Source organism: Nelusetta ayraudi, unplaced genomic scaffold, assembly GCF_046127955.1.
Source record: "Nelusetta ayraudi isolate G7.1 ecotype Tasmania unplaced genomic scaffold, CSIRO-AGI_Nayr_v1 ptg000042l, whole genome shotgun sequence".
Classification (NCBI taxonomy): Eukaryota; Metazoa; Chordata; class Actinopteri; order Tetraodontiformes; family Monacanthidae; genus Nelusetta; species Nelusetta ayraudi.
Window position 1 is genome coordinate 12,952,463 of NW_027466092.1, and position 13,175 is coordinate 12,965,637.

Sequence of the window (13,175 nt, forward strand, 5' to 3'; positions counted from 1 at the left end):
TCCTGAAGCAGCTGATGCTGTATTGTCTCTGTGCGCCGACACTGTGACATGTCAGATGCAATTCCTGTACGGCATTTACGGGACAGGTGATTTGACCTCGCAAGAATGTTCATACAGCAAATGCAAATCATGAGAGACAGGGAGTGGGGAGAAGAAGAAGAAGGGGAAAAAAAAAACACAACACTGAGGAATTCTTGCGTACGGACGTTCTGGGGCTGAAGTTTTAGCGGCCAGGCTGCTGGATGGAGGGGGATGAGGTGGAGGGCAGAGTTGGTTTGGAGGGGGGAGGGGTTGCAGCCAATCAGAAGGCAGCTCCCTGTCCAGCGCTCTATAACTGTGTCACAAGGACTGAGCGATGCCACAACCGAGTTTCTACAGCCGGGAAGACTTTCAGAGGACTATATAGGCTGCGCCTCCGAGCGCGCACACGCATACACACACATACACACACATACACGCACTTGTGCTTCTCCACTGCGTTTCCTGCTCGCGCGAGGAAAGAACACGCCAAGTGGACTTTCCCTGCGCCCAACTTCGGAAGGAGGGTTTGCCTTCAACCATGAGCACCGGACAAACGTACGAGAAGAAGATCGCGTGTATTCTGACCGACCTGCCGGGATCTATGAGCTGCCACCCGAACTCCAAGGACTCCCCAACTCTGCCCGAGTCGTCGGTGACGGACATGGGCTACTTCAGCGGACAGACGGCGCACGGCCAGCACGAATACTACCAGAGTCAGGCGTACGGACAGCCCATGAACTCTTACCACCACCAGTTTAACCTGAACGGAATGGGAGCCGCGGGAGCGTACGCCACCAAATCTGAATACCCCTACTCTAACGGCTACAGACAGTTCGGACATTACAACAGAGACCACCTGCAGGCCTCGCCCCCCAGCTCAGGTAAGCGGTGACTGGAGACGTGCGGCCGGGAATATCTGTGGCTGTGTTTACGTCCGTCGCGCTTAATGTTATGTGCGCAATTCGGTTCAAGATAAAGAGTCGATGAAAACAAAGAAAACACGAGCCACTGTGGGAAAAGCAAATAAATTAAAATACTACTCCCGGGTAAAGTTTTTTTATTTTATATATTTTTTTAAATTATATAAAATCAGAAATAGTGAATTAGTTAGTCTCAGGTAAAAGGCGTGAGCAATTCAAGTGAAATGGGGTCAAGTTAGTTTTTAGAACTTTTCACGTGTTCGCCTCTGCTTAAATCACATCACCTTCAGTGAAATATTCACATGTACATATTCTCTTCATTTTTATGCAATTTGCAGCTAAACAAGACAAATAAACAAATAAATAAATAAATAAAAATCCACGCTCTCTTACTGGAAGCCTGCCGCCAGCATGTCTGGGAAGAGTGGGAATTACCAGCTGGCCATAAAACGATGATGATTTAATCAAAGCCAGTTATTTTCGCCCCATCGATTTTAATGTCACGCCAGGCTTTTTACGTTAGTAATTTAAGAAAAAAAAATAATGATACAATAATAAAACTACCCTGTGGGAATTATTCAAATCTTTAATCATCCTGACGCCTTACTTACTCGTGCAAGTCATTAAAAGTTGTCGTTGTTTGTTTGTTTGTTTTTTTAACAAATGAACATCCGAACATTTGTGAAATCACTAATTTTTACAATTGTTTTGCCAACATTGAAATATGAGGGTCACTTTAATACATTTTATCGTTGCGGTTTCGCTTTTGAAATACGTTTTTACGATTTCCCTGCTACTTTCCTCACTTCAAACAAATTCCAAATGTTCTGTTTTTTTACTTGTTTATTTTAGTGAAAGAGGAGCCAGAGCCTGAGGTCCGCATGGTGAATGGAAAGCCAAAAAAGATTCGCAAGCCGAGGACCATCTACTCCAGCTACCAACTCGCTGCGCTTCAGAGACGCTTCCAGAAGGCGCAGTATCTCGCCCTGCCCGAGAGAGCCGAGCTCGCGGCCCAGCTTGGCCTCACTCAGACGCAGGTAAGCGGACTCAAAGTAGTGCGGTGCCTTTTAAAGCAAAATAGAATAATGTCAGTTCTTAAAGAATCAGCGTTTCAATATGACAAACCAAGCAGTTGTTTGGTGCCGTGCGTCCATGCGTAATTACGCACAGAGACGAAGATATTCCGTGCCACTCGGACACATTTTAATCATCCACTTTTAATACAAATATACCGATACCAAGTATTCAGTTTTATTTATAAATATACGTATTTTATGTGAAAAATATCCCTAGTTTGTTCGAATCTTTAACTACAACATAAGACTTTAACCAATTAAAAAAAATTAGAAATAATATTTCATCAGGTGTTATTTATTCATTTTAATTTTTTTGCACACAATATCTAACGCTCACACTCTTTGCGCTCCCAGGTTAAAATCTGGTTCCAGAACCGGAGGTCCAAGTTCAAGAAACTGTACAAAAACGGCGAGGTCCCGCTGGAGCACAGCCCCAACGCCAGTGACTCCATGGCCTGCAACTCTCCGCCGTCCCCCGCAGTGTGGGACAACAGCACCCCGCAGAGCACCCCGATCAACAGAGCTCAGGTCCCGCAGCCGACGCACAGCTCGTCTCCGCCCTACCTGGAGGACTATAACAACCACTGGTACCAGCAGGGATCGCACCTACAGCACCCGGGCACCGTGCACCACCCAGTGCCGCAGCAGAGCGTGGGAGCTGTTTATTGACAATGACTCAAGAGCAAAATCTCCAAGTTCATATTTTATTTGAAACGAGGTCTGACCCACAGTGACTCTGCAGAGCAAATATTGAGTGGACAGCGAGCAGGCCTAGAAAAAAAAAAAAAAAACAGCCAGCTTTTGGTTTTTGGATGATCAAGAGTTTGTTTTTTGTTTTTTTTTTGCTTTTTCCACCCAGAGCTGTTTTTCCTATTCTCAAAAGCACATAAGGGATTTTTCTGATCACTTGTGGCCACGTGTATTTAACGGACAACCGGCGTGTTTATTTTTAAATTATTTATCTCTCATGTTCTACTTCTTTTATTTCCCTTTTTTGTAAATGAAACAAATATGCAACTTTTGAAAAACAAGTAGCCTGAAAAAAATGAAACAAATGTTGACAAAACTGTGCAGTTGATCCGTGCTACGCTCAGAAATGTGCAAGCGAAACTTTTTCGCCCCAAAATAGTAAACATTGAAACCAACAAACAAACAAACCGAGAAACACTCAGGTCAATATTTATATGGATTTGTACAAAAAACGTCGAAGGCTGTAAATACGTGTTTATATGCAGAACCACTATGATCGTATGAGTTTTAAAACGGAACGACTGCACTGTGGTGCTTCCAAAATCCTTTTTTCATGCTCATGTAATTTAGTCCACTTGTTGCCTTCTTGTCAAACGAATAAAGGTGTTACTTGCATGAAGTGTGTCTTAGCGCATTTTATCGACTGGCGTGTGCCCAGTTGACTTTACTTGGACGTCGTGGTCGAACCCGAACTGAAGGAAACTGGCGAAGAAGAGAGAGAGAGAGAGAGAGAGAGAGAGAGAGAGAGAGAGAGAGAGAGAGAGAGAGAGAGAGAGAGAGAGTTCAGGATTGAATCCGTGTCGATCCAAAACATGAAGCGCAACAGTTGTTTTTTTTTTGTTTTTTCTCCTTTTCCTTTCTGTCTTTATTCCGCAGCAGCGCTGTGGAGAGACTTCTCTCCCTTCCCTCTGCCAACGCCGGGAGCTGCGTGCGAAGCGCAGCAACGGGAGGCGTCACACGAGCAGACATGTTGGAGTCACTCGGTTTTATTACTATTGTGTTGCCAGATAGCGAAGACAGAGTTCCCTCTGCGCGCGCGCACACACACACACACACACACACACACACACACACACACACACACACACACACACACAGTGGTGGAGGAGGGGGTGGGGGGGGGGGGGCGGCGAAGACACAATACAATGTTGCCGGGGGGGGCAGAAGCCCTGCCAAGTACACAAGACAAGGCGGGAGGTTTGAAATGTTTTACATTTTTCATTGACTGCCTTATAAGTTATAGAGGGAATGTAGTGGCTGAGGAGCACATTTTTATTTTTTATTTTTTTGATGTAAAGAAGACAGCAGCAGCAGCAGCAGCGTCAGGGAGGCGCGAGCACCGGACACCACCGTCCGCGTGAATGAGCTAAAAGAGATGTAAGAGGAACATGACAACTGCCCCGGTAATGACTGTTATGACAACCGCAATAATGAGACGGTGACATAAAACCTCCCTTCTTCTGCGTCTGCACAACCAGCGGCTAATGACAGTGGGCCGTAAAGCCGCGTTCGGCGACGCAAAGCCGCGCATGCACGTATTAAATGTGCTGCGGAGGAGGAGGAGGAGGGAGGAGGAAAAAAGGCAGGCTGCGTGATGGAGAGTGTGCTGATGATGGCTATCGCCTCCAAATGGACCACCACGGCCCGTCATTACGCACCCAGAGAAAATGCAGTGCCGCGTGTTTAATGCAGGAGTCAACTTCACTACTGAGTGGAAGCAGCGATTGAAAGTGTTGATGGATGAAAATCTGTTGAGATGCTTCACAGTGAGGTTCTCTCAGTACTGAGGTTTGTGTTATCAGAAGATGCAAAGATCTCATAGGTGTTCTATTTGATGTTATTATATATAGAGACTTTTCATTCTTACCTTATTATTCTATTCTTTAACATATTACACTGGCATTGAAACATAATGACGCCAAATGCTTCTGTAGAATTACCTGCACAAAGAAAAATTCTTGATATTGTGTGTAATGAATATAGACTTTGACAATATAACAATGATGTTGTGATAATGTTTTTATTCTCCTCATTCTTTCAATAAATTGGATTGATTTATTTTTTTTTGGACGTGGCTTTTTACATTCTGAAATTTCCATTTTGTCATTTCACATTTGCTCACATCTGTTCGACAAGTACAAACAAATGTTTGTGGACCGCCCACTTGTTGAGAAAGACAATGCACTCATTGTTTCAAACATGAACATGGATTTTGAAACAAACCAAATGCTGAAAGAGTCAAAAGATGTTAAAATCTAAAAGGCAAAACATGGAGAGAAAACATAATGTCATAGATTTGACTCCTGTTCTGCAGAATTTCCAGTTTACAAAAATGAGATTGTTATTGCAGTCACCTAAAATTTGATATACATTTTTTGGGGATTTTTTTTTAATTCTTCACATCAACAATAACTCTTGTTTTATTTTCAAAAAATGGTTTATTTGGAAAAGAACAACAACAACCCACTTTCCAGATTTGTACAGAAGTTCATTTAACACGCCTCCAACATTTTTTCCACAAATCACTAAACGTGTCACAGTCCCTAAAGAAGAGTTCTATCCAGGCTCGTCCCTCTCAGAGCCTCTCCAGTTGTCTGCAGCGTCTCTCATCGTCTCGGGCCACTGTGCTGATTTGACAAACGCAGCATGATTACTATTGCAGTTTTTTTTTTTTTTTTTAAATATCAATGAAATCTCACCAGGGGTCCGTGTGACCTCCCCTCGGTGGCTCCCACAGCTTGTGTGGCCCCTGCAGCTTCACTTGTCAGAGGAAACACTTGTGCCGAGGACAACCGCGTGCATTCTGTTGGTGTGTGTGTGTGTGTGTGTGGGCTGTCGCTGGACTCGTCCGTGTGTGTCATCTTGAAACATTAACTCATCCCAGCCGCCATGGAGGTGAACTGTTGAACTTGAATGTGATCCTGCGTGGCACGACATCACAGCAGCCCTAAATAGAGCCGGGGCCGAGTCCCCCCCGACCAACCCCCACCTCACAACAGCCACCAGTGTGTGTTGTTGTCGTTGGTGTGCAGCGATACGGCAGGAGGCGCAGGCCATGGAAAGAGCTGGTGGGCAGCAGCTGTCCAAGTCTCTGGCCGGGCATTAGCATCACTCACTCTCTCCATTTCTGCTCTGAAGCAGGATGAAATGAAGGCAGAATGGCATCCCTGACAGCTGTGGACTCCTGAACCCTGGCTGACCTGCAGGCCAGGCCTGGACCGGGCAGTGTCATTTCCCTGGTGTGAGTGCTGCTCCTGTTAAGAGCTCACCTTTTGCCAAAAAACGAAAATCGTCTCCTGCGGACGTGAGAGTTGTGGAGAAACAGACCTCAACAGCCCCCACGTTGAACCCTTTCTTTTGTTTTTTTAAACCTTGATGCCAGTGGAGAAGCATTGCATGATTCATTACAAACCAAAACAACAAGGGGAAAAAACTACACTTGAGATCTCCAGAAAACAACATACCCCAATTTAGCTGTCTGTTTACAGCCTCCAGTGAAAAAAACTGGGTTTCGGGTTGATTGTGGCTGCCTTGGACTTCTGCATGTTTGGGGAGAGACAAAGACCTAATAGTGTGGAAGCAATGTCTCAGTGGTGGTCCTCACAAACTCGGGAGATGGACGGAGCCTCTTTGTGATGTCACAAAGGGCGTTTTCATGCACCTTTGTATGTCAGGACTGTTTAATCTACTGTTTTGGCTCTAATCTGGTATTTGCATAAATTCCACCTGTTAGTGCTGTGTGTGTGTGTGTGTGTGTGTGTGTGTGTGTGTGTGTGTGTGTGTGTGTGTGTGTGTGTGTGTGTGTGTGCCCTGTTGAAGCCCCTCCAACAGGGTATAGGCTTCTCACAATTATGCCAAGACGTCAGATTGCTCAGGCTAATCACGATCATTTCCCCGTTGATGGTCCATCCAGAACCAATGTGGGATTTAATCGCTCAGCACTGTCCTGCCATTAACACCCATCAAGGTCACCTCGCATCTGATAAACCCCTCAACGTTCCTACAGTCGGGCTCGACTTCATCGTCACCCTTCAACTTGTCCATCGGCCTCCGATCTGCTTGTTTGCTCTGCACGCGGCCTTTACTGCCTGTGGGATAGTTCCCCCCCCCGACCACCACCACCACCACTGCTGTCTGGAAGCTTCTCCTGCGACTCGGCCAGCCATTATTCTAATCTAGAGATGTGAAATTGCCTACAATTTTCCCAGAGTAGTTCTCACCTCTTCTGTCTCTGCTAACATGGCACGTAATGGTCAGGAATTAGGGGGAGAATAAAGGGGGGGGCACAGCGTATTTCGTGCGTAGATATAAAAGGAGATGCTAATGTTGTGCCACATGTGTGTGTGTGTGTGTGTGTGGATATGCAGGCACATAGTCGTGTAGGAATGAAAACTGGAGGCTCTGCTGAAGAAACACCACGGGAGGCATCCCATCTCCTGAATGAGGCTGAAGGTCTCCAACCAAGGTAGGATCAGAGTGTGTGTGTGGGGAGGGGAGAGAGTGAGGGAGAGAGTGAGAGAGAGAGGGGGGCGGGGGGGTCACTTTACGTCAGGCACAGTGATGGACAGCATGGTCACCACGTGGATGATATATCCATAGGTTATTTGTACATTTATAAATAGCTTCATTGTTTTTTCAAAAGGCATAAAAATTGCTGTGTTGTATTTTGTTTTACTATCATCAACACCTTGCGTATGTGTGTGTGTGTGTGTGTGTGTGTGGCTGAACCTAAAGTGAAGCAACACCAGGAGTCTTTGCACTTGAAGAATGCTGCAACTGTGGCCGACTGTTGCTGTCAGGTTCAAAGCAGATACACAGAGCTGCTCGGCATTGACGATGCAGGAGTGGGAGGCTGGAGTAGAGAGAGGAGCTGGTTTTGGATATTTGTCCAGAGGAAAGGTGAGGTAAAGCGGACATTGTTAAAGCTTTAAAAAGCTGCTGCAGTCAAATTGAATTTGCCTTTTTTTTTCTCTCAAACTCTGGTGTATTTTTTGATGTTATTTTGTTCTATATAACACTGTCTAATGTGTTTTCAGAACACTTATAACCTTATTATTATTATTGTTATTATTATTATTATTATTATTATTAATAATAATAATAATAATAATAATAATAATAATAATAATAATAATAATAATAATAATAATAATGTTATTACATGTGCATGATTTAAAACTGCCATCCAATTTTGTCAGAGATACCTGTGCACATGTCATGCAGGTTTATATAAGGCCAGATTTTACCATCAGACGTCCTTTCAGGCTCTTCTATTTAACTGAGCCAAATTAAAGACATGGAATTGGATTCCCAATTTAGTATTCACTGTTGTTTCGTTATTCTCAGTGCTGCCTGTGCCTGCTGGCTGGGATTTAACTGAAGTCGGGGTTTTTAATCTCAATGGGCCTCCTCCCGGGGAAACGTTAAATCAACATATAGAAAAACAGAATACATGAGTGAGACATGATACATTTGGACGCATTGTCATAACCCTTGCTCTCATGAAAGGGCATGTTTATAAATTAATCCAGATGGTTTTAATATAAAGGTCAAGGATTTGACTTAAAATACAGGCTCTTGTTGCATCACAGATTAGTCAACATGTCCTTTTAAATAAAGTGTTTAAATAGATTATATAAATAGATATTTCGTGTGTGTCGTTCACATAATATTTTTCCCCAAAAAGCCATGGTGGCATGCGAGTAATGAAACAGATACATAGAAGAAGAAGAAGAAGAAGAAGAAGAAGAAGAAGAAGAAGAAGAAGAAGAGGTCGTGTCGTGCTGCTCTCCGGACTCTACGCCCTCATTAATCAAGGAGCGTCGTGTGCCGCCAAGACTAGCAGGACGTGCTCCCAAAGATACAGAGGACCAATTCTCCGTGTTTGAACTGTGAGCACGCCAGCATGTGCAAATCAGCCCAGACAGCGATAAATCAGGCGCAGTTTACTGGCGGAAAATCACGGCCATTTGACTGTGTGAGCCGGTGAAGGTTTGTGATGGAGCCTCACATGACACACGAGTGAACGAAAACGTCGTCCAGTCGCTTTGTGTGGATCCTTTATCCTCACGGCGTTGCTTTAAAAAACAGGTTTTATTTCAAAGAAAACAGCTGCCCCCCCAAAGTCACGTTTAATTGCGTCAGTGTCCGTCTCTCATTCTCGCCGCCTTTGCCAATTTATTCGTGCGTAAAAGCGCAGAACTGCTGTGCGTAAAGGAAGGGAGGGATTGATTACAGGGGCTATTCCTCTGATTATTTTTCGTCGGAGGAAGGTATTCTGCTTGATTGTTACTTCGATATCTCCCTCAATAGGAATAAATGCATTTGAAAATAATTGATTTTTCAAAACAGTGAAAATTCCATCAAGAATTTGCTAAAATGAGAAATTTTCTCACATGGAAAGAAAAATTATGTCCTCGTCACTGCAGTTGATTTTTGTACCGTTAGTAGAGTCAACATAATATAGTTACCTCCACATAGAAGCAAATACTCGAGTGGGCAGGACTGGCTGCTCTGACAAACATTTAAACATCTCACGGAAGTAAAATAAAAAAAATAAATAAAAAAAATCTAGCTACTTAAATCTTAAATGAAACGTCATGACGCCAAATCCAAATGATTTTTTTATTTGTTAAAATTCTCAACAAACTGTCGCATCATGCAACTGAAACTTGTGTGGTAATTCAGTAGACTCACGTACACTTTGAGGACTCGTTTTAAACTCAACACGTAAAAAAAAGAAGCACATTTTAGTAAGTTTGTAGCCGCGCACCTGAAGTTGAAAGGACATTATGCAACCCTAAAAAATAAAACGTATATTTTCATGGCTACTATTTTTTATATATATATATATAATTCACACGATTAAAAAGTTAGTCTCAGATCACTCGTTAAAAAACAAAGCAAAAAAACAAACAAAATAAATCCCCGAAATGTCGTTTTGAGATCAAGTTCAGTCGAGAGCCGAGCAGCAGCTGCGCGGCCCCTCCAAAACAATCCAACTCACATCATCTGAGGCCTTGGCATGGCGTCCTGGTGAGGCTGGTGGTTCGGGTACCAGTGTCCATAACTGTTCATGTAAGTGTTGGGATGCATGTGGGCTCCCTTGTTGGCCATGGAAACCTCCCAGAGCTGCGGCAAGCCTGGCGAGCAGGGCGAGATGGAGCTGGTGCTGTGGAGATGTTCCCCCTCCGAGCCGCTGCCGTGCTTCATGATCTTCTTGTACTTGGAGCGCTTGTTCTGGAACCATATTTTCACCTGGAGGAGAAAATACGGCCACATGTTCCAGAGATTTATTGTGTAAAACAATTATGTAAATGGATCTTATTATGCTATTGCCTATTATACTTTACGGGATACGCTAAAAGAGATAATTTGAGTGCAATAAAAATATATCCCCCCCCCCTCTCTGTTGTTTCTCCAAATCATGACGCGTGGCACTTGAGACTCGTAGTTGAGTGACATTTACCGTCCACTTATAAGATTTCTTTTTCGTTGTTTGGTGCGTGAGTGTGACGGCAGCAATCCCTTAAAGACTCAGGGTTGTGCTGCTTTTCGACTGAGATCAAAAACGTTATTTTGAAGGGATTTATTTATTTGACCACGGAAGAGTGGCGAGGGGGACGAGAAAAGCTCCGATAAAATACCAGCACGGGAAATATGGGCGTAACTGGCAGATGACTGCTTAGATAAATGTGCGATTTTTATTATTATTATTTTTTTTTTACCCAAGTGCAGTGACACATTATCAGTCAATCAACTTGTTTGGGCATTGGAGGAAAAACAACAACACATTTATAAAGAGTGAGTAAGTAAGTAAATATAGATTCACAGTTGTTCTCTTTGAGATAAGCACGTGTTTTTTATTTTGTTTCATTTCCACATCGCACGTTCCGGATATAATTTTAACTCCCTGCTGAAGAAAAAAAGAACTGCCGTCTGAGAAAACACGCACGTGCACGCCAACAAATAAATAAAAAGTTGTTTTACACTTGTAATAACATCTTATCAACTGTACAGTAGCCTAGAATGTCCATCCTCCTCCCCCATCCTTTCCCCTTCTCCTTCTCACGCTTCATTCACCGAGAGATCTTCGGGGATGAGGAGTGACAAAGGAAATACATCCTTGAAATTAAGCACGGTAAACAAGCCTTGCATTAAAGGATCGGCTTGCAAATCACGACAATTTGGCGCTCATTTGATCTCCACCAGCGCCGTGATCCTTAAAAACACACCCCGAGCAGCGGACACCAAGTTCCCCCAACCAGAGTCTTCATCCGCGCTCTGCGTACCAATATCAGGCCCTCACCTGCGCCAGTAACCGACCTTATCTAAAAGGGATTAATGCGAGTTTAAAACATTGGCAGCGGAAGTATATTAATGATACTCTGGTGCGAGGAACAACCTTTTGCTTGCACAATTCTTAGCCTGACCCCTATATTTCCCTGCTCTGACCTGACCCACCCGGGATACATGGGTGCAGCGTGGCTCTCGGAGTCTCACCTGAGTCTGGGTGAGTCCCAGTTTGGCCGCAAGGTCGGCGCGCTCGGGCAGGGCCAGGTACTGGGTCTGCTGGAAGCGCTGGTGCAGAGCCTGCAGCTGCAAGCTGGAGTAGATGGTTCGAGGCTTCCGGATCTTTTTCCCTTTGCTGTTCAGACGCAGGTCCCTGTTCTCGATCAAGGTTGACCTGTCGCGATCTAGAGGACACACACACACACACACACACACACACACACACACACACACACACACACACACACACACACACACACACACACACGAAGAAAAAAACAATTAGATAAAATATGCCGACTTTTGACTGATAACAAATGTTAAGAGGCTGCAGGTCAAACGTTCAAGGGTCTCAGAGGGGAAAACAAATGGGCCTAAAAACACGACGACAGTGATAAATGGTTAGAACGTTGAAGAAACGCAGTGGCCGCAGACTCCCAACCAACAGGCTGCGCATTACATGCAATTAACGCGGCGGCAGGCTCTGAAAGGCAGCTTCAGCTGGACAGCTTATCATTAAGAGGTCATCAAGTTCTACGACTCCAAATGTCCTGATTACTGCGCCAAGCTCGCTTCGCTTTATTAGCTCGGGTGTTTCACGTGCTTTTTACAGGCTGTTTACATTCGTCCTGGTTATATCATTTAGGACAAAATACTTTGAGGGACTCTGATTTAAATCAGGCCATAACCACAGTAGTGACAGGTAAGACGGAAACTCCTTGTCACTGTGCGCAATGCCAGAAAGTAGTTTATGAGAGGTGTATTCTCCACGTCCGTTCGTTTACGTAGATTTTGATCAAATAGACTGAGGTGCAATCAAATAATCTACTGCCAGGACGCAAGAGAGAAAGAGAGAGAGTGACCCTGAAAGAGGCAGCGGCGGAACTTCAGGCCTGGTTTGGACCCTAATTAGCCTACACAGACTTCAACATTCATTTTGAAGTTCACAGAAAACAAAAGCAACTAACATCATTTACGCTTTAGCTTAGTTTCTTATAATTCCCTCACGCCGGGCAATATGGCGTATTTTGCAGCACATCATTTATTTACTGTACAAGTGGCAGAGAGGTCGCACACCTACCCGAGGCTTCCAGCCTGCTGTGGGTCAGACTGCTGCTGTTGCTGTGGCTGCTGTGCTGGTAGGACATGTACGCGGACGACGGGTGCGTGTTCACCGTGGCCGGATAGGCGTAGCCCAGGGAGCGGCCGTAGGACGCGCTGCCCGAAAAGGGACTTTCATGCTGGGCTTGGCCGACACTGTGCAAGCTGTGGACCGGGTATATGTGGGACAGGCCCGAGGAGTGCTGCTGGTGCGCCGGGTGTCCGTGGCCGAACTCCAGAAAGGCAGATTTGGAGGGATCCGAGGCATTCAGACTGTCAGGCATGAAACCCATAGACATCATTAGCTAATAGGCGAGTCCATAAAGCCGTCGCTCTGAAGGGGGTTTCATGAGTTGCGCCGGGCAGAGAGGAAAACCTGGAAGAAATCCACACGCGGGTCCGACGCGGCGGAGATAATTTCGCGGGTTTCTGCGTTCATGGTCGAGCACCGAAGCGAAACCTCGAGGGCGAGCGAGAAGCTGAGAGAAAAGAGACAGATATCCTTCTTCACATCAGTGAGGGAGCTGACATTGTTCTTCAAACACCTCCTGCCCCGCGCAGCCTCACAGTACACGCTGCCTTCCCCTCTGCGAGCTCGCTGATTGGTCGACAACAGCCAGCTGTCACGGGAGCTCACCTTATTAACATATGAGGCAGACTGCCGCGCTGCGGCCAGCGGGGACCTGCATGTAGGAACTGATCCCCGTCTTTCTTGAACAATCGGCGTTTAGTTCTGCACGATGCTATAATAATAATAATAATAATAATAATAATAATAATAATAATAATAATAATA

At 44.8% G+C, this 13,175-nt stretch overlaps 2 protein-coding genes across 2 annotated transcripts; one reads left to right on the plus strand and one right to left on the minus strand.

Annotated features, from left to right (window-relative positions):
- Positions 1 to 350: 350 nt before the first annotated feature.
- Positions 351 to 3,382, plus strand: dlx3b (distal-less homeobox 3b). The gene is made up of 3 exons (XM_076034572.1): positions 351 to 902; positions 1,794 to 1,978; positions 2,372 to 3,382. Exons 1-3 carry the CDS (start codon positions 560 to 562, stop codon positions 2,684 to 2,686), a joined length of 843 nt encoding a protein of 280 aa, XP_075890687.1. The 5' UTR covers positions 351 to 559; the 3' UTR covers positions 2,687 to 3,382.
- Positions 3,383 to 9,611: 6,229 nt separating this feature from the next.
- dlx4b (distal-less homeobox 4b) lies at positions 9,612 to 12,946 on the minus strand. The gene is made up of 3 exons (XM_076034585.1): positions 12,360 to 12,946; positions 11,270 to 11,463; positions 9,612 to 10,024 (listed from the first exon to the last, which is right to left on the minus strand). The coding sequence occupies exons 1-3, from the start codon at positions 12,679 to 12,681 to the stop codon at positions 9,770 to 9,772; spliced, it is 771 nt and encodes a 256-aa protein (XP_075890700.1). The 5' UTR covers positions 12,682 to 12,946; the 3' UTR covers positions 9,612 to 9,769.
- Positions 12,947 to 13,175: the final 229 nt, after the last annotated feature.

Excerpts from the sequence above, each read along its gene's own strand:
- dlx3b (XM_076034572.1), top strand. The coding sequence starts at position 560 with ATGAGCACCGGACAAACGTACGAGAAGAAGATCGCGTGTATTCTGACC. Across the intron at positions 903-1,793 it reads GGCCTCGCCCCCCAGCTCAG|TGAAAGAGGAGCCAGAGCCT; the intron begins GTAAGCGGTGAC and ends TGTTTATTTTAG. Across the intron at positions 1,979-2,371 it reads TTGGCCTCACTCAGACGCAG|GTTAAAATCTGGTTCCAGAA; the intron begins GTAAGCGGACTC and ends TTGCGCTCCCAG.
- dlx4b (XM_076034585.1), bottom strand. The coding sequence starts at position 12,681 with ATGATGTCTATGGGTTTCATGCCTGACAGTCTGAATGCCTCGGATCCC. Across the intron at positions 11,464-12,359 it reads CAGCAGGCTGGAAGCCTCGG|ATCGCGACAGGTCAACCTTG; the intron begins GTAGGTGTGCGA and ends TGTGTCCTCTAG. Across the intron at positions 10,025-11,269 it reads TGGGACTCACCCAGACTCAG|GTGAAAATATGGTTCCAGAA; the intron begins GTGAGACTCCGA and ends TTTCTCCTCCAG.